This window comes from Nicotiana sylvestris, chromosome 2, assembly GCF_000393655.2.
Source record: "Nicotiana sylvestris chromosome 2, ASM39365v2, whole genome shotgun sequence".
NCBI lineage: Eukaryota > Viridiplantae > Streptophyta > Magnoliopsida > Solanales > Solanaceae > Nicotiana > Nicotiana sylvestris.
The window spans coordinates 34574599-34593211 of NC_091058.1; the positions used below are offsets into that span (position 1 = coordinate 34574599).

Below are 18613 nucleotides of genomic sequence, written 5' to 3' on the forward strand. Positions count from 1 at the left end.
TGGATTCTGCCCAAATTAAATAAAGATTGAGGTTTAATCGACCTTAGTCGAAGTATTTTCAGTGGAAAATACTTCGACTAAGGTCTGTTTGATTTCAAACAAAGTCCAAATCCAAGTTGAGTTCGAGTCCGGTTGAATTTAAAGATTAGAGGTACTTTCCTTATTTCTTTTTTGTTTCTTACATGAATAATTGTTTGTTTAATAACCTGTTAATTTTTCATGTTTTTATTTGATTAATTCTGTCATCTTTGTCTCATGCCCGTATGATTAGTCAAATAAATGAATTGTTTCTGTTGGTTGTGATTAATTACAATGTGTGTGATCGACTCGATTAAGTTCGTCGATCAGTTGTGTTATAAATCTTGTTTCTGAAAATGCTGATTGAAACAGTCTGTTTCTTTTGTTTTAGACTGATTATGGACAAATGTTGTAAATAGTCAACTGATTAATACTCGTCAATTAAATCATGTTTGTTTGCAAATCAGTAAATTCAAATAAATGTTGTGTATATATTGTTTTTTGAACAGGGCATTGTCAGTATATTGACAATGCTCCTGTGTGTGTTTGATCTTGGTTCAATGTTGAAGACCAGTCTGAATTGTTATAATAATTTCAGTGGTATGTTGTTATGATGTTAGTTCTGAATTCAAGTTTACAAAGGTTGGGTAAATACAATTGTATTAGGAGGTTAATCATTAGGAATTGGTTGTAGCTGCTAGACAAGTTTAGATTCAGATAACTAGTTAAAATTTGAGACAGTAATACCAGTAGAAAACAGTAAATTTGGGACATTTTGGGACAGAACAATAAGGGTAATATGATAGTATAATGGGCTGAAAGTGGAAAGTTAGTGGCTATTATTTAAAGTGATAATGGGAAACAAAGGGTAATGGGGCTGCTTAAAATCAGGATAGGATCATTTAAAGTATTAAAAAGTAGTTTGTAATGGAACTTTCTGATTTTAAAAGAAGAAAGGGGTCCAAGAAGCACTATAAGGGTATAGGACAGCCCTGTATAAATAGAGGGAGCTGGACAGGGATTAAAGGAGAAGAAAAAAATCAGATTTTAAGAGGAGAGTTCAGAAGAAAAAATAGGAAGAGATTGAGAGATTTGAGGATCAGATTTTAAAGCAGATTTTAAGAGAGAATTTAAGAAAAATACACCTAGAGTGAGATAAAAGAAAAAATCAAGCAGAAAAATCAGATTCCTCTTGGAATCTGAAGAGGAAGAAGAAACAAAAAAGAAACCAAAAGAGAGTATTCGCACACACACACACACACACACACAATGAAGCTGAAACAGAAAAATAGAAAAGAAAAGAAAAATCCGAAACCTTGTTGTTCTTTTGGAATCTGTCCGGGTCTGTGTATTGACATTATTTGGTTTTAAAATCTGAAATTCTTTAAGAAGCTTTGCTCTTGTGAATCTGGGTTTCTCGGGTCTTATTATTGCTCAAATCTGTGGAAATACTGATATTCTGCCAGTATTTTGTTACTGCTGCAACTGCTGAAAACTTACTTCTTCTACCTTCATTTCCAGGTACTTATCTTCTAAATTCTATGTTGGAAAGAGATTCAGCATGACAAATCAATGAAGTTTGATTTGCAGTTTTATTTTTCCATTTATCTAAGTTTGTTATTATAAATTTCAGTTTTGTTTCATGTTGTTTCATATAGAAGTATGCTTGACATGTTAATTATCAGTTGATCATTCTCTTTTGAAATTCATATAAGTGTTGTAATAATATTACCTATTCCAGAATTTCATTAAAGCATAGTTATGGTTGAATTGTTAAGATAGGGAATATGGCATGAAGTTGGCTATTAATTAAGTCTTACGACATTGTTAGACAGGTATAAAGTATTCTGGGAATATCAAGAAAATGCGTGGTTAGTGTATTTCGATTGTTTGGTTGTAGATTAAGGCTAGATGATGATTGGTTGCATTTTATTCATATAGGGCGTAATAATGATTATGGTTAACATCAATAGTCGGAAGTTGCATTAGTATCCTCCGCTATGTTTGCAAACGTCAAAAATAGGGCGAATAATGTTGGATGCAATATCACTTTATTAAGTCAATTAGGTAGATTTGTTCTTCTTCTTAAACTAACAAATGGCCTAGGAATGTTATAATGTGAAAGTTAGTAACAAGGGTTCACATAAATTGAGAATCCAATAAATTGAGAATCCAATCGGTTTGATTATATATATATCTTACATTTAATCATAAGCATAATTAATTAAAATAATTTCGCCTATTAGATTAAAAACGAGTATATGAGAATAAGTTGAGATGTACATGCACAGATTGCAACACTTTAAATCAATGGTAAGTAAAAAATAGAATTTGCACTAAATAAAAATAATGAAAATTCTTGGAAAATATTTCTTCCCTTTATGAATCATTTTTTTTAGTTTCATATGCAATTCACTCTTTGGTAGATATATAATGTTGTATTTGCCGAAAATAGTGTTAATCATATTTTTATTCTTTTCTTTGAATTTGAATAGTCTGGATAAATATAATTTATACGCGGGAATTATAATCGACGGGCAACATTTAATAAATTGTGAATTCTTTTCAAGAGTTCAAAGGGTATCTTAAATGGATATTTCTCATGATATAATAAACAATTTGGGGAAAGTCCATAATATTATTAACAAAGATTTTGCGCAATCAGGGATGCGTTCGCGCACCCTGATTATATTTTTAAAAGCAAAAATTCGGATTATGCGTACGCGTAATTTCGAGCGAATATTTAATAAAATAAAATAAAAAAACGAATTTCTTTGGAAAATATTAAATTTATTTCATAAAACCCAAGATGTGCGGTTCACTATTTAAGAAAGACGAATATTCTTGATTCGACACAATTTCGAAAAATCATTTTTTTTAATAAATATATTATCAAGATTATCGTGTACACGTGCGCGTGACACAATTCCGCATTTTTTATTTATAACACGAATATACGTACGCGTGATTCGATTCAAAGAAGGGCCCTTAATCACAAGCAGTATAAATAAAAGCGGTAGTAAAAAGCATGCAATAAGGACGCATTTAGTAAAAGTCAAGGTAATTAAGCCAATAGTAAAAACAGTTGAGCGACCGTGCTAGAACCACGGAATTCGGAAATGCCTAACACCTTCTTCCGGATTAACAGAATTCCTTACTCAGGATTTCTGGTTCGCAGAATAATAAACAGAGTCATATTCTCCTCGATTCAGGGATTAAAAATTGGTGACTTGGGACGCCTTAAAATTCCCAGGTGGCGACTCTGAAATAATTAAATAAATCACGTTTCGACTGTCCTTAAATTGGAGAAAACTCCCCACGCGCCCCGCGGGCGCGGTAAAAAGGAGGTGCGACAATTGGGGGTTTAGGGCTTGACTAATTTGGAGGACTTTGAGTGATGATTTTAGGGACATTTGAGGTCCGATTTTGATGCTTTTGGTATGACTGAACTCATGAGAGTGTGAGGATTCTGAAAATATAATTTTTGCCCGATTCCGAGATGTGGGCCCGAGGGGCATGGTCATTTTACATAATTTCGCGTATTAGCTTAGAATTTAATTGTAGAATCAGTTACTTGAAGTATTATTTACATTATGCAATTGGATTGAATAGATTTAGGCCATTTGGAGTCGAGTACTCGTGGCAAGAGCGTGGTTTCAGATTGATTATTGAGACGGTTCAAGGTAAGTGGCTTGTATAACCTTGTGTGGGGGACCTTCCCCTTAGGATATGATATATTTGATAATTGAAATGCCTTGTACGTTAGATGACGAGCGCGTACTTGAGCTAATTGTTGAAAATCCGGTTTTTCCTTAAGTATTTCAATTGAGTTCTTTTTTCCTATTTTATTCTACTTGTGAATTTAGCCTGTTGCTAGTTTTGAAAAGCACGTTTAGTTGATTTAATTGCCTATTTACTTAAGCTGCCTTAATTGCATTACGTGAAGCATGTTAGGCTAGAATTAACTGTTTACTTGGTACAAAATTTAGCTTAATTGGGTATTCTTGTGTTGCTGTTGTGTGTTTTTACTTTGGGACTACGAGATGGCATCCCAAGAGATCCCTTTACGTATTTATGATCTGAACTGAGGTGCGGGATACCAAGAGATCCCTGGCACGTATATTGAGGATACCAAGATATCCTCGGGATACCAAGAGATCTCTAGCATATATTGAGGATACTAAGAGATCCTCGGGATACCGAGAGATCCCTAGTATATATTGAGGATACCAAGAGATCTTCGGGATACCAAGAGATCCCTAGCATATATTGATGGATACCAAGAGATCCTCGGGATACTAAGAGATCCCTAGCATATATTGAGGATACCAAGAGATCCTCGGGATACCAAGAGATCCCTGGTTATCATCCTTGTTATGAGTGGTACTTCCTTGCGGTTTGCCTTCATCTCTGTTCCCGTTATTGTACTCTTGTTATCCTATGTAGATTCTTACTGTAGATTCTCAATTGTAATGCTTGTCTTATCCTGTCATCTTTATATTTATTTAATCTTAGTAGGGCCCTGACCTTCCTCGTCACTACCCAACAGAGGTTAGGCTTGGCACTTACTGAGTACCGTTGTGGTGTATTTATGTCTCTTTTGCGCATGTTTTTCATATGCAGATCCAGGTACCGCTACTCAGGCTTATCATCCTTGAGGAGGCGACCACTCTAGAGACTTCGAGGTACATCTGTCGCGTCCGCAGACTGAGAAGTCCCTTTCTATTCTTGCTTTTAGTATTTAGACTTTCTGTATTGTTTCTGTTCTTATTAGACATTCCGGAGTTAGAGCTATGTAGTATTGATCTTAGCTTGTGATTCGTGGGTTTCCGGGTTTTGGATTTACGTATTGGTATTGGGAGTTAAACATGGTGTATGCCGAGTGGCACATTTAAACACTATTATTACTTTATTCCTGTTTTTCAATTGTTTTACTTCCGCAAATTTTTATTTTTCTTCTGTAATTTAGGCTTACCTAGTCGTAGAGACTAGGTGCCGTCACGATGGTTCAGGGAGGGCGAACTGGGGTCGTGACAAGTTGGTATCAAAGCTCTAGGTTCATAAGAGTCATGGATCACAAGCCGGTTTATTAGAATCTCGCTGATTGGTACGAAGACGTCTGTGCTTATCTACGAGAGGCTATGTAACTGTTAGGAAAATTTCCACTTCATTTGATTCCTTGTCGTCCGATATTTTGACATCACAATTCTAAACTTCTGTCTTCTATTCTCTCATAGATGGTGAGGACACGTGCTACCCGAGATGATCAAGCACCCGCGCCCCCTACTGCAACCGTCAGAGGCCGAGGCCGGGGTAGAGGCCGAGGACGCGCACGTGGTGCAACTAGAGCACCTGTGCAAGCTACCGCCGAGGTACCACCTGCAGTTCCAGCTGGAGTCCAGGCACCTGATATGCCTACTTCTACTACTACTCCAGCCTTTCAGGAGACTTTGGTACAGTTCATGAGCATATACACCACCTGTCTTAGGCAGGGTTGTTTCCCCTCACTGTAGCTACATCTCAAGCTTGGGGAGGAGCACAGACTCCCACTGCCCGCACTCCTGAGCAGCGAGTGCATGTTGAGCAGGTCCTTGAGATTATTCCTGTGCCACCTGCAGTGCCAGCTTAGCCCGAGGACAGGGCAGCGGCTTCCGAGGAGGAGCAATTGAGGCTTGAGAGGTTCAAGAAGTACAAGCCTCCTATATTCAGTGGTCTAGCATCGGAGGATGCTCTAGGATTTCTAGATGAGAGTTACCGCATTCTCCGTACCATGGGGATATCAAGATCGAGCAAGGTTTCCTTCACTACTTTCCAGCTTCGAGGAGCCGCCTATGAGTGGTGGCACACCTATGAGTTAGACAATCCGGATGAGGCTACTTCACTGACTTGGCCTCAGTTTTCAGATCTGTTCCTGAAAGAGTATGTTCCTCAGAGCCTCAGGGATACATGGCGCACCGAGTTTGAGCATTTTCACCAGGGTGCTATGACTGTCTCAGAGTATGCTGTTCGTTACACCAGTTTGGCTAGGCATGCACCAGCCTTGGTTTCTACTGTCCGCGAGAGGGTTCGCCAATTTATTGAGGGGCTTATTCCCAGCATCAGGTCTAGCATGGCTCGTGAGTTGGATATGGATATTTCTTATCAGCAGGTGGTGAGCATTGCTAGGAGGATTGAGGGTATGCATGCTAGGGAGAAAGAGGAGAGGGAAGCTAAGAGGTCTCGAGAGTCGGGCCATTATTCTGGTACTTATACCCCAGCTGTAGGTCGTTATGGTAGGGGTTATATGAGTCGTCCTATTCATTCAGCTCTTCCAATAACCAGTAGTGCTCCAGCTCCTCCTAGGCCTCAGGAGCCTTATTATGCACCTCCGGTTTCTAGTGCGCCTCCTGCGCGAGGTGCTTTCAAAGATCAATCCAGTAGACCTGGTCCAAGCTAGTCACAGCCGCCACGTCCTCCTAGAGCTTGTTTTGAGTGTGGTGACACATGCCACGTGGTGAGGGATTGACCTAGACTTGGGAGGAGTGCACCTCCACAGACTTCTCAGCCACAGCGTGTCCCACAGAGTTCTCAAGCTATGATTACAGCTCCAGTTGCTACCCCACCTACTCAGCCAGCTAGAGGTGGAGGTCGGAGAGGTAGAGGTCGGGGAGATAGAGGTTGCCCTAGAGGTGGAGGCCAGGCCAAATACTATGCCTTTCCTGCCCGTACCGAGGCTATTGCCTCTGATTCTGTCATCACAGGTATTATATTGGTTTTCCACAGAGATGCATCGGTTCTATTCGATCCAGGATCTACTTACTCTTATGTGTCTTCTTATTTTGCTCCGTATTTGGGTGTATCTCGGGATTCTTTGAGTCCCCTGTCTATGTTTCTACTCCTGTGGGAGATTCTCTTATTGTGGACCGTGTTTATCAGTCGTATTTGGTTGTTCTTAGTGGTTTTGAGACCAGAGCTGATCTATTGTTGCTCAACATGGTAGGTTTTGACATTATCTTAGGCATGGACTGGTTGTCGCCCCATTATGCTATTTTTGATTATCACGCCAAAACTGTGACACTGGCTATGCCAGGTGTACCGCGTGTTGAATGGAGGGGTACTTTAGATCACACTCCTAGTAGAGTTATTTCTTTTCTTAAAGCTCAGCGTTTGGTTGAGAAGGGGTTGTCACACCTCCTTTTTTTACCCACACCCCCGGGAAGGAGTGTATAAGGGAGTTTTTTTCAGCTTAATGTGACAATTGAAATGGAATTATTTTATTATTAGAAATTTAGAGTCGCCACTTGGGATAATTTATGGTGTCCCAAGTCACCGATTCAAATCCCGAATCGAGGAAAAGATTGACTCTGTATTACAGTCTGCGAACCAGAAATGTGAGTAAGGAATTGTATAAACCCGGGAGAAAGTGTTAGGCATTTCCGAATTCCGTGATTTTAGCATGGTCGCATCAACTGTTATAATTGACCTATTATCTGATTTTTATACATGTTTAGACCTATGTGCATTTTTAACCTTTTTAGCCGCTCTTAGTATTTCGGAAAAATTCAAGGTTATTTTAAAACACATCGTAAACTGCGTTACATGAAATGCACCTGCGATTCACGACACATTCTATTTAACCTTGTTAGAGATTAGAATCGGGTCACATGAAATGCACATCCGGATTTATAACATGTTTATTTTATTGGCATTATTAGAAGTTGTGGCCCAACAATAAGCAGTAGACACAATAAACTCTAATTTCCTTTCATTTAGTGACAAGCTCATGGCCAAACATTTATCATAAGTTCTATTAAACCAATACATCCTATTCAACTAAGATAAAACATTCAACTCTAGCAAATCAATCAAACTTCTTAAAGAAATTAAACCTCGATTAATTCACATTTTTGATGACTTAATGTGTTTATTCAAATGACTTTCCTCAAACACAACTTAGCACAAGCGCACATTAGCAGCGGATCTAATTTAACCAAATTGCACACTAAAAATAAAATTTTAAGGCATAGACAATAACCATCTTTATCAAACTCGTTCACATGGATCATACAAGAAACATTGAAGAAGAAAGTTAAAAATAGACCTTGAGGAGCTTTCGCCGAACGGAAATCCGGATCTAATTTTGGACCACGATCGGAGCTTTGTCGGGGAACCTCGAATAGACCGAAAGCTTCGTCGGAGAAACGGGAACTTCACCGAAAGTGGAAAGTCAGAAACAATTGAGAAAAAAAAGTGCTTGTGAAATTGCAAAAGAGACGGTGAAGAAGAGTGGTTGTGATTTTTTAAGATTTAATATATGATAAATATTGTATGGACCCGTGAGAATGATGACGAAGAGAAAGAATTTGAAGATGAGTGTTCTCCGTCCAAGAGCCGATTCTTTGTGTCGCCCCTCTCCACTTGCTCCTTCCAATTTTGTGTGTCAAATCCAATGGCAAGAGCAGCTTCTTTTCTTGAAAAAATTGTTTTCCTAAACGCTTAGGAAGCAAATAAATAATCCTCTTTCTTGGTTGAGAATGTTGTCGGCAATTTTTGCTCTTAAATGGCTTATTGAGGAGATTGTATAATATGAAGGTTACTCTTTTTCCTCAGAAAGTGGTTGACGATTTTGCTCTTTAATGTGTAAGGATTTTTTTGGCATTTTGGTCTAGCCTCCTTTTTTTGTATTTTTCCAGCTGATGCTGTAGAGTGTCTATTAATAAGTTAGGTCTAGGTTATTATTTGGGTTTAAGGGTATTGGGCTCAAGAAATGCTAGAAACTTGAGCCTTTATGACTAGCTTTGCTTAAAATTAGCTTAATTAACTAAAAATCTATCCATATATAAATATTGCCAAAAATATTAATTAGCCTAACTTAAGTAAAAATAATTATTAAAATAAGAATGATCGTTAAAACAAAACTATTTTTTGGTATTTTTTTCAAATTAAAAAAAGACTACAAAACCTTAATGAAACTATATATTTGTTTTTGTAATTTTCATTTTCTTGTAATAAAATAAAGTAAAAGAGTCAAAATTAGTTGAAATAGCGATATTAGGCCTAAATTAAATATTTACATGCTAAAATATAAAAAATCTTGGGGAGGGTCAAAAATCACATGTCTACAGGGGTGTGACGCGTATTTAGCTTATGTGAGAGATGTCAGTATTGATAACACTTCAGTTGATTCAGTTCCAGTAGTACAGGATTTTCCCGATGTGTTTCCAGTTGATCTTGCAGGCATGCCGCCTGATAGAGATATTGATCTTGGCATTGATCTGTTGCCAGACACTCAGCCCACTTCTATTTCTCCGTATCGTATGGCTCCTCATGAGTTGAAGGAGTTGAAGGATCAGTTACAGGAATTGCTTGATAAGGGTTTTATTCGGTCCAGTGTATCACATTGGGGTGCTCCTGTCTTGTTTGTGAAGAAAAATGATGGTTTTATGCGTATGTGTATTGATTATCGCCAGTTGAACAAAGTTACAATTAAGAACCATTATCCTTTGCCTTGTATTGATGATCTGTTTGACCAGCTTCAGGGCGCACTGGTGTTTTCTAAGATTGACTTGCGCTCAGGTTACCATCAATTGAAGATTCGGGAGCCAGATATCCCGAAGACTGCTTTCAAGACTCGGTATGGTCATTATGAGTTCCTTGTTATGTCATTTGGATTGACCAATGCCCCAACAACTTTTATGCATTTGATGCACAGTGTATTCCGACCATATCTTGACTCGTTCGTCATTGTCTTTATTGATGATATTCTGGTGTATTCTCGGAGTAGGGAAGATCATGATCAACACCTGAGGACTATGCTTCAAACTCTAAGAGAGAAGAAATTATATGCTAAGTTCTCGAAATGTGAGTTTTGGTTGGATTTAGTTGCATTCTTGGGCCACGTGGTATCGAGTGAGGGCATTCAGGTGGATCCTAAGAAAATAGAGGCTGTGCAGAGTTGGCCCAGACCATCCTCAGCCACAGAGATCTGTAGTTTCATTGGTTTGGCAGGTTACTACCGTCATTTTATGGATGGGTTTTCATCGATTGCAGCCCCCATGACCAGGTTGACCTAGAAGGGTGCTCCCTTCCAGTGGACGGAAGAGTGTGAGGCGAGCTTTCAGAAGCTCAAGACAGCTTTAACCACAACCCCAATTTTGATATTGCCTACAAGTTCGGGGTCTTATACGGTCTATTGTGATGCCTTGAGGGTTGGCCTCGGAGCGGTGTTGATGCAGGATGGTAGGGTAATTGCCTACGCGTCCAGACAATTAAAGATACATGAGAAGAACTACCCTGTTCACGACCTTGAGTTAACTGCCATTGTTCACGCCCTGAAGATTTGGCACCATTACTTATACGGTGTGCCTTGTGAGATTTATACTGACCATCGGAGCTTGCAACACATGTTCAAGCAAAATGATCTAAATTTGCACCAGAGGAGGTGGTTAGAGTTGCTGAAGGACTATGACATAACTATTTTATATCACCCGGGCAAGGCCAATGTGGTGGCTTATGCTTTGAGTCGCTGAGCGGAGAGTTTGGGGAGTTTGGCTTATTTACCAGCATCGGAGAGGCCTATGGCGATGGATATTCAGGCCTTAGCCAGCCAGTTTGTGAGATTGGATCTTTCGGAGCCCAGTCGAGTTCTAGCTTGCGTGGTTTCTCGGTCTTCATTATTTGACCGTATTAGGGAGCGACAGTATGATGACCCTCATTTGCTTGTCCTCAAGGACAAGGTTCACCACAGTGATGCCATAGATGTGACTATTGGTAATGATGGGGTATTGAGGATGCAAGGTCAGATTTGTGTACCCAATGTTGATGGGTTTCGGGAGTTGATTCTGGAGGAGGCCCATAGCTCGTGGTATTTCATTCATCCGGGTGCCGCGAAGATGTATCAGGATTTGAGGCAGCACTACTGGTGGAGGCGGATGAAGAAGGATATAGTTAGATTTGTAGCTCGGTGCCTCAACTGTCACCAAGTGAAGTATGTGCACTAGAGACCGGGTGGGTTGCTTCAGCAGATAGAGATTCTGAAGTGGAAGTGGGAGCGGATCACCATGGACTTTGTAGTTGGGCTCCCACGGACTTTGAGAAAGTTTGATGCTATTTGGGTGATTGTGCATCGGCTGACCAAGTCTACTTATTTCATTCCTATGTGTACTACTTATTCCTCAAAACGGTTGGCGGCGATCTATATCCAGGAGATTGTTCGTCTGCATGGTATTCCAGTGTCCATCATTTCAGATAGAGGTACTCAGTTCATATCACGGTTCTGGAGGGCCGTTCAGCATGAGTTGGGTACTCGGGTGGAGTTGAGTACAGCATTTCACCCTCAGACGGACGGACAGTCCAAGCGCACTATTCAAATTCTTAAGGATATGCTCCGTGCGTGTGTGATTGAGTTTGGAGGGTCTTGGGATCAGTTCTTGCCATTGGCGGAGTTTTCTTACAACAACAGCTATCAGTTTAGCATTCAGATGGCACCATATGAGGCTTTATATGGTAAGCAGTGTAGATCTCCGGTAGGGTGGTTTGAGCCGGGAGAGTTTAGACTATTGGGCCCAGACTTGGTTCAGGATACTTTGGAGAAGGTTAAGGTGATTCAGGATAGACTCCGTACAGCCCAGTCCATACATAAGAGTTAAGTGGATCGGAAGGTTCGCGATGTTTCCTATATGGTTGGAGAGTGGGTTCTACTTCGGGTTTCGCCTATGAAGGGCGTTATGAGGTTTGAGAAGAAAGGGAAGTTGAGTCCGAGGTTTATTGGCCCTTTTGAGATATTGAGGCATGTTGGGGAGGTTGCTTATGAGCTTGACTTACCTCCCAGCTTGCTAGGGTTTCATCCGGTATTTCATTTCGATGCTCCAGAGGTATCACGGTGACCCGTCGCACTTGTTGGATTTTAGTGCAGTCCAATTGGACAAAGATCTATCCTATGTTGAGGAGCCAGTGGCAATATTGGACAGGCAGGTCAGAAAGCTGAGGTCAAAGAACATTGCATCAGTGAAGGTTCAGTGGCGAGGTCAGCCGGTTGAGGAAGCAACCTGGGAGACCGAGCAGGATATGTGCAGTTGTTACCCTCATCTTTTCACTACTTCAGGTATGTCTCTATGCTCGTTCGAGGACGAACGAATGTTTAAGTATAGGAGGATGTGACGACCCGGCCGGTCTTCTTAAGAATTAACGGACCGATCCCCTATTAACTGCTTTCTCCAAGTTTAATTCTGCTATTTTGATTTGTCAGGATGTTCGGTGTCGAGTTTCGGAGAGTTTTGGGACCCTTAGTCCCTAAATGAGAACTTAAGTGTTAGAAAGTTGACCATAGTCAGAACAGTATGAAGACGGCCTCGAAATAGAAATCTTATGGTTCCGTTAGCTCCATTGGGTGATTTCGAGCTTAGGTGCGTGTTCGGATTGTGTTTTGAAGGTCCGTAGCTAAATTAGGCTTGAAATGCCGAAAGTTGAATTTTTGAAGTTCCGGTCCGATAGTGAGATTTTGATCCGAGGGTCGGAATGGAATTCCGGAAGTTGGAGTAGTTCCGTAGTGTTGAATGTGACGTGTGTGCAAAATTTCAGGTCATTCGGACGAGGTTTGATAGACTTTTTGATCGAAAGCGTATTTTGAGAGTTTTGGAGTTCTTAGGCTTGAATCCATGGTTAATTCGAGGTTTCGATATTGTTTTAGGTGTATTAAGGATTGGTACCAGTTTGGATAGCGATTTGTGACTTGTTGGTGCCTTTGGTTGAGGTCCCGAAGGCCTCGGGATGATTTCGGATGGTTGACGGAAAGATTTTTGAATTTAAGTTGCTGCTTCAGCTGCTGGTTCTGTCATAACCGCACATGCGGTTTGGGTTCTGCAGGTGTGGCGCCGCAGAAGTGAAATTGAGGGAGGTCAGCAGGTCCCGCAGATGCGGGGGATTTTCCGCAGAAGCGGACCCGCAGATGCGGGGGATTTTCCGCAGAAGCGGACCCGCATCTGCGAGTTGGAGACCCCAGGTGCAGAAATTGGCCATTTAATAAAAAGTCGCAGATGCAACCTTGGCTCCGCAGAAGCGGGACCGCAGATGCGGTCCCAGGGCCGCAAATGCGGAAATCACTGGGCAGAACATATAAATTCTTGCCTTCGCGAAATTTAGCCATTTTTCATCTTTTTTCAAAACGGGAAGAAGCTTAGAGAGCACTTTTCAAGAGGGATTTTCAGAGGAGTTCATTGGGGTAAGGTCTTTGGTCCCGAAACTCGTTATTGGAATGATTTTTATCAATTTAAGCATGAATAATTATGGAAAATCAGTGGTAATTTGGGGTTAGGGCTTGACTAATTTGGAGGTCTTTGAGTGATGATTTGAGGGACCATTTGAGGTCCAATTTTGATGCTTTTGGTATGATTGAACTCGTGAGAGTGTAAGGATTCTGGAAATATAAATTTTGCTCGATTCCGAGACGTGGTCCCGAGAGGCATTTTGGTTATTTTACATAATTTCGCGTATTAGCTTAGAATTTAATTGTAGAATCAGTTACTCGAAGTGTTATTTACATTATGCGATTGGATTGAATAGATTTGGGTTATTTGGAGTCAAGTACTCGTGGCAAGAGCGTGATTTCGGGTTGATTATTGAGCCGGTTCGAGGTAAGTGGCTTGTCTAACCTTGTGCGGGGGACCTTCCCCTTAGGATATGATATATTTGATAATTGAAATATCTTGTACGTGAGGTGACGAGCGCGTACTTGAGCCAATTGTTGAAAATCCGATTTTTCCTTAAGTATTTCAATTGAGTTCTTTTTTCTTGTTTTATTCTACTTGTGAATTTAGCCTGTTGCTAGTTTAGAAAAGCATGTTTAGTTGACTTAATTGCCTATTTACTTAAGCTACTTTAATTGCATTACGTGAAGCATGTTAGGCTAGAATTAACTATTTACTTGGTACGAAATTTAGCTTAATTGAGTATTCTTGTGTTGTTGCTGTGTGTTTTTACTTTGGGACTACGGGATGGCATCCCGGGAGATCCCCTGTATGTATTTATGATTTGAACTGAGATGCGGGATACCAAGAGCTCCCTGGCACGTATATTGAGGATACCAATAAATCATCGGGATACCCAGAGATCCCTAGCATATATTGAGGATACCAAGAGATCCTCGGGATACCGAGAAATCCCTAGCATATATTGAGGATACCAAGAAATCCTCGGGATACCAAGAGATCCGTAGCATATATTGATGGATACCAAGAGATCCTCGGGATACCAAGAGATCCCTAGCATATATTGAGGATACCAAGAGATCCTCGGAATACCAAGAGATCCCCAGTTATCATCCTTGTTATGAGTGGTACTTCCTTGTGATTTGCCTTCATCTCTGTTTCCGTTATTGTAGTCTTATTATCATGTGTAGATTCTTACTGTAGATTCTCAATTGTACTGCTTATCTTATACTGCCATCTTTATATTTATTTAATCTCAGTAGGGCCCTGACCTTCCTCGTCACTACCCAACCGAGGTTAGGCTTGGCACTTACTGAGTACCGCTGTGTTGTACTCATGCCTCTTCTGCGCATGATTTTCATGTGCAGATCCAGATACCGCTACTCAAGCCTATCATCCTTGAGGAGGCGAACGCTCTAGAGACTTCGAGGTACATCTGTCGCATTCGCAGACCGAGAAGTCCCTTTCTATTCCTGCTTTTAGTATTTAGCCCTTCTGCATTTTTTTTCTGTTCTTATTAGACATTCCGGAGTTATAGCTATGTAGTATTGATCTTAGCTTGTGATTCATGGGTTTCCGGGTCTTAGATTTATGTGTTGGTATTGAGAGTTAAACATGGTGTATGCCGAGTGACACATTTAAACACTATTATTACTTTATTCCTGTTTTTAAATTGTTTTACTTCCGCAAATTTTGGTTTTTCTTCCGCAATTTAAGCTTACTTAGTAGTAGAGACTAGGTGTCGTCACGATGGTTCACGGAGGGCGTACCGGGGTCGTGACATTATCTCTCTAATAGTTAATAATCAGTAAACATCATCAATTTTTGTAATTTAATTATTGCTCTTTATGAGTAAATACAATTGTTTATAATAGAAAAATTATAAATTTTCACTACTCAAATGATATTCAATCTTCAATGTTCTCAATTGGTAAATACGCAATACTCTGGCTCATTATTTTGGGTTACTCTTGATCTTCATATTTCTAGAGATGAATAGAACTTGAATCGTTTATTTTATTTTTTTTTAAAATATTTTTTAGGATCAACAGTGCTAATTAGGAAATTTGAAGCATGATAGCGTTAGGAATTGGTAGGCAAGTTCTAAGCGATGAACGTTAGCCCTATCTTGGGCGGACGAACGGGCACTTGGGGCGCAAATCTCGGAACTAAGTCCCACATGTGAGCCTCAGTGCAATAGCACCCCGTGACGAGTCCCAAGAAAGCCTTTTAAAACACCGCTTGAAATATTACTTCAATTTAAAATAAAGAATTTTTAGTTGAAAAAAATTATGTGAGGACTATTTCAAGTAAAATAATGAGTTTCACTAGAACAATTTAACCTTTTCTTTTTCAAATAAAATTCATGTGAAAAAACAAAGCATGTAATTTATCTTTCTCTTCTTTTGTTTTCATCCTTTTTCATTGGTTAAGAAGTCAAAAAATAAGATCTTCACGCAAATAATTGGACATATTCATTGTTTACTTTTTCTAGCCATATACATAGATAATACATTGATTATATCCACTTATACACATATAATACATAAATTATGCATATATTATATCTCACCGGTATGAGTGACAAAATGGTTAAAAGAAAACAGTTAAGCATCTACTAAAAAATGGGTTGGATAATGAACTTTTTAAAAACAGGTCAAATATAGATAAGAACCATATTATCCATTTATAAAATGGATAACCAATGAGTCTAACTTTTACATTTATAAAGTCTCAAAATTAGGGGCTCCTCAAGTTAGGGAGACTAAGAATTCTCCCAAAAAGTGATGGATAATATGGTTACCCATATTACGCCGGTTAACCCGTTTTTTATTCGTATTAAATATGGGTCGAATCGGATAATTTACCCGTTTTTTATTACCCATTTGACCCGAACCATATTCGACCCGACCCGTCCATCTGCCACTCTTACTCACCGACTATTTTTTGTTTAAGTGATCGGGTGGTCGGCTATTTGGATTAATTCTTCAGAAAAGGGCCTGAGTTAGTTTGGGCCCAAGTGTAGCTGATCCAATTTACTGGGTATCACAATTCCCAAATCTTCCTCATTATTTTATTCCTGTTTTTGGAGGTTAAGAAAAAAATCGCAATCAGATCCCATCACTCTCAAAATCACAAAAAATGGAGTCGAAAGAATCAAGTAGAGAAGAGGTATCATCAGCACAAGCAGTATTAGTGGGAGCTTTGGCTCCAGGAGTCAACGTCTGTACAATTTCCCCCTTCTCCTCATTGTTCTTGTTCTTTTATTTACAATTCAATTAAACTTTAAATTCATTGATTCAAGTTACTGTTTTTTTGCTTTTGGATTCAGGCTCCTACTTGGAATACGCTAAAGATGTCATTTTTTATGCTGGGTTTGTGTCTTGCTGTTATGTTGGGCTTGGCTTTTTCCTCAAGTGACTTGTCTTTGACTCTCCATGTTGCGTTCCTCTTTTTAATAACTGGAACCCTCTTCGTACTTCTTAGCAGGTGTGTTTCAGCTTTTATCGTTCAATGTTGACATTTGAGCTCTATTTTTGTATTGTTACTTTTGCCTACATGTGAATGCACTTGGAATTTGTTACCTAAACTTGTATTGCTAGATTAAAGGATTTATATAAATAAATATGTAACCCGTTATTACGAGGTGATTTGACTCCGTGGATCATCTGCTGCTACTAAATGCAGAGACACAAATATTAACTGGGAAAGTCAAAAGTACTATGGAGAAACTAAACATTGTTTGTTAGCTGACATGGTCTTGTTGTCTGTTAATTAGATTGTTCATTAATGTGTGTTTGACCTTGTTGCGTAGTGTAGTAGTAAAACTGTTGGACTAGAAAATCTTTTCTGACTTGATATTCTTTTGTAGAAAGTTGAAACTTTAATGTTCTGTTATTGAAAATTTCAATTTTGAAATCTGAGAATCTTCTGATCAAACCTCTGGTTAATGGTGAGAAAGGGAGATAACTTGCCTTGTTTCCGATATTGGACATGAATCTGATATGTTGATTGAGTCTGAGGTGAAAATGCATTCTGATTGTTGTAAATGCAAGTAAAGGACAAACCTCTAAGTTAAGATTGAATAGTTGTTTGACTTTCAGCTCTTATTTTACAAATCTAGGTCAGTAGCTGATCAAGTAGCTAAGATTACATTCTGCTATCTTGTAGTTTGTTGAATCCAAATTGTTTCACATTGTCACAACTCGTCAAAGAAAATAGTTGTGAAGCTTGTGCTAGCCTCATTCATTCCAGTGTGGAGCAGTCTAAAATCATGTGTGTTATTTTGGATGAGTAATTTGCTTCATCCAGTCCTGGAATTCATTTTGGCCCGCCGGGGCTTTGGCCTAGTGGTAAGAGCGCAGCATCTGACATGTGAGTAAGGCACACATCATGACTTCGACCCTACAATAGACAAGAGTCTGGTATTTAAGTTGAGAAAGGTAGAGGGACGGAACCCACCATTCATCGAGTTTCGAACCGTGCTCCACTCGCTCTCGGCAATTTCTTGGTTATTAAAAACAAGTTATGGAATTCATTTGGTCACTTCCTTTTTTTTTTTAATTTTTTGTTAGTAACTCATTAGGTCATTAGAGAAACTGTTTAACATAGTTTTGTTGTAAATTAACTGTCAACTTTCATGGTAGTTTGGAGTTAAAGAAACTGCTATCTCTCTCTCGTTTCCCCCTTACCGCAGTTGCTGGGTGTGGCAGGCCTGCTTTTGCCTACAGTGTGTAAAACTGCTACTTATTCAACATAGCATCCAGCTTTTTGCATTGTTACTAAATTTAAGTTTCACTTGCTCCTATGAACAATTATATTATTCAATCACATGACAATAGTTGAATTTACTGCAAAGATTTAATGCATAGTTTTTTTCTCCTTTAGGTTTCTAGCAGAGACTGGGTTTGTTTCTGTTGAACATCAAATGGAGGAAATAGGCTTAGCACCCAGAGATGAAGATAAAAGCAAGAAAACCAGTTGATGCTTTTATAATCAGATTTTATCATTACATGTCATGACGTTTCCAAGAGTATTACATTTTGCACGGTACTATCATGATGATTGAAAGCTCGACCTTGACCTTCTTGTTAGAGAAAAAAAAGAATGGGCGACGTAAATCCTGTGCTCAATATATGCTATCCTCCAACCAAGGTCCTGTAAAATGCTCCTGAACTGAACAGCTCTTTCAATTTTCCTTCGGTTCCTTCTCCTTCGACTTTCCTTTTTTCTGCTTGATGAAGCAGAAACACAAACAGCAAGGAAGCTGCAACAGGAATTTCATTTTTCTCTTCTTTAGTCACCACAAATGTTACTGAAAATCATTATGTATATATGAGGGCTTCCTGCCCTTGATCTGTATTCTCTCTTTTATTTATTTTTTTCTCCTGTGATTCTATTCCTATTCCCTA

At 39.3% G+C, this 18613-nt stretch overlaps 1 protein-coding gene across 1 annotated transcript; it reads left to right on the forward strand.

The window, feature by feature from the left end:
* Positions 1-16283: 16283 nt before the first annotated feature.
* Positions 16284-18600, forward strand: LOC104236722 (uncharacterized). The gene is made up of 3 exons (XM_009790706.2): positions 16284-16424; positions 16534-16691; positions 18090-18600. Exons 1-3 carry the CDS (start codon positions 16344-16346, stop codon positions 18184-18186), a joined length of 336 nt encoding a protein of 111 aa, XP_009789008.1. The 5' UTR covers positions 16284-16343; the 3' UTR covers positions 18187-18600.
* The last annotated feature ends 13 nt before the right edge of the window (positions 18601-18613 follow it).

Coding starts and splice junctions, on each gene's coding strand:
- LOC104236722 (XM_009790706.2), top strand. CDS start 16,344: ATGGAGTCGAAAGAATCAAGTAGAGAAGAGGTATCATCAGCACAAGCA. Junction 16,425..16,533: donor CTTTGGCTCCAGGAGTCAAC/GTCTGTACAATT, acceptor TTTTGGATTCAG/GCTCCTACTTGGAATACGCT. Junction 16,692..18,089: donor CTCTTCGTACTTCTTAGCAG/GTGTGTTTCAGC, acceptor TTTCTCCTTTAG/GTTTCTAGCAGAGACTGGGT.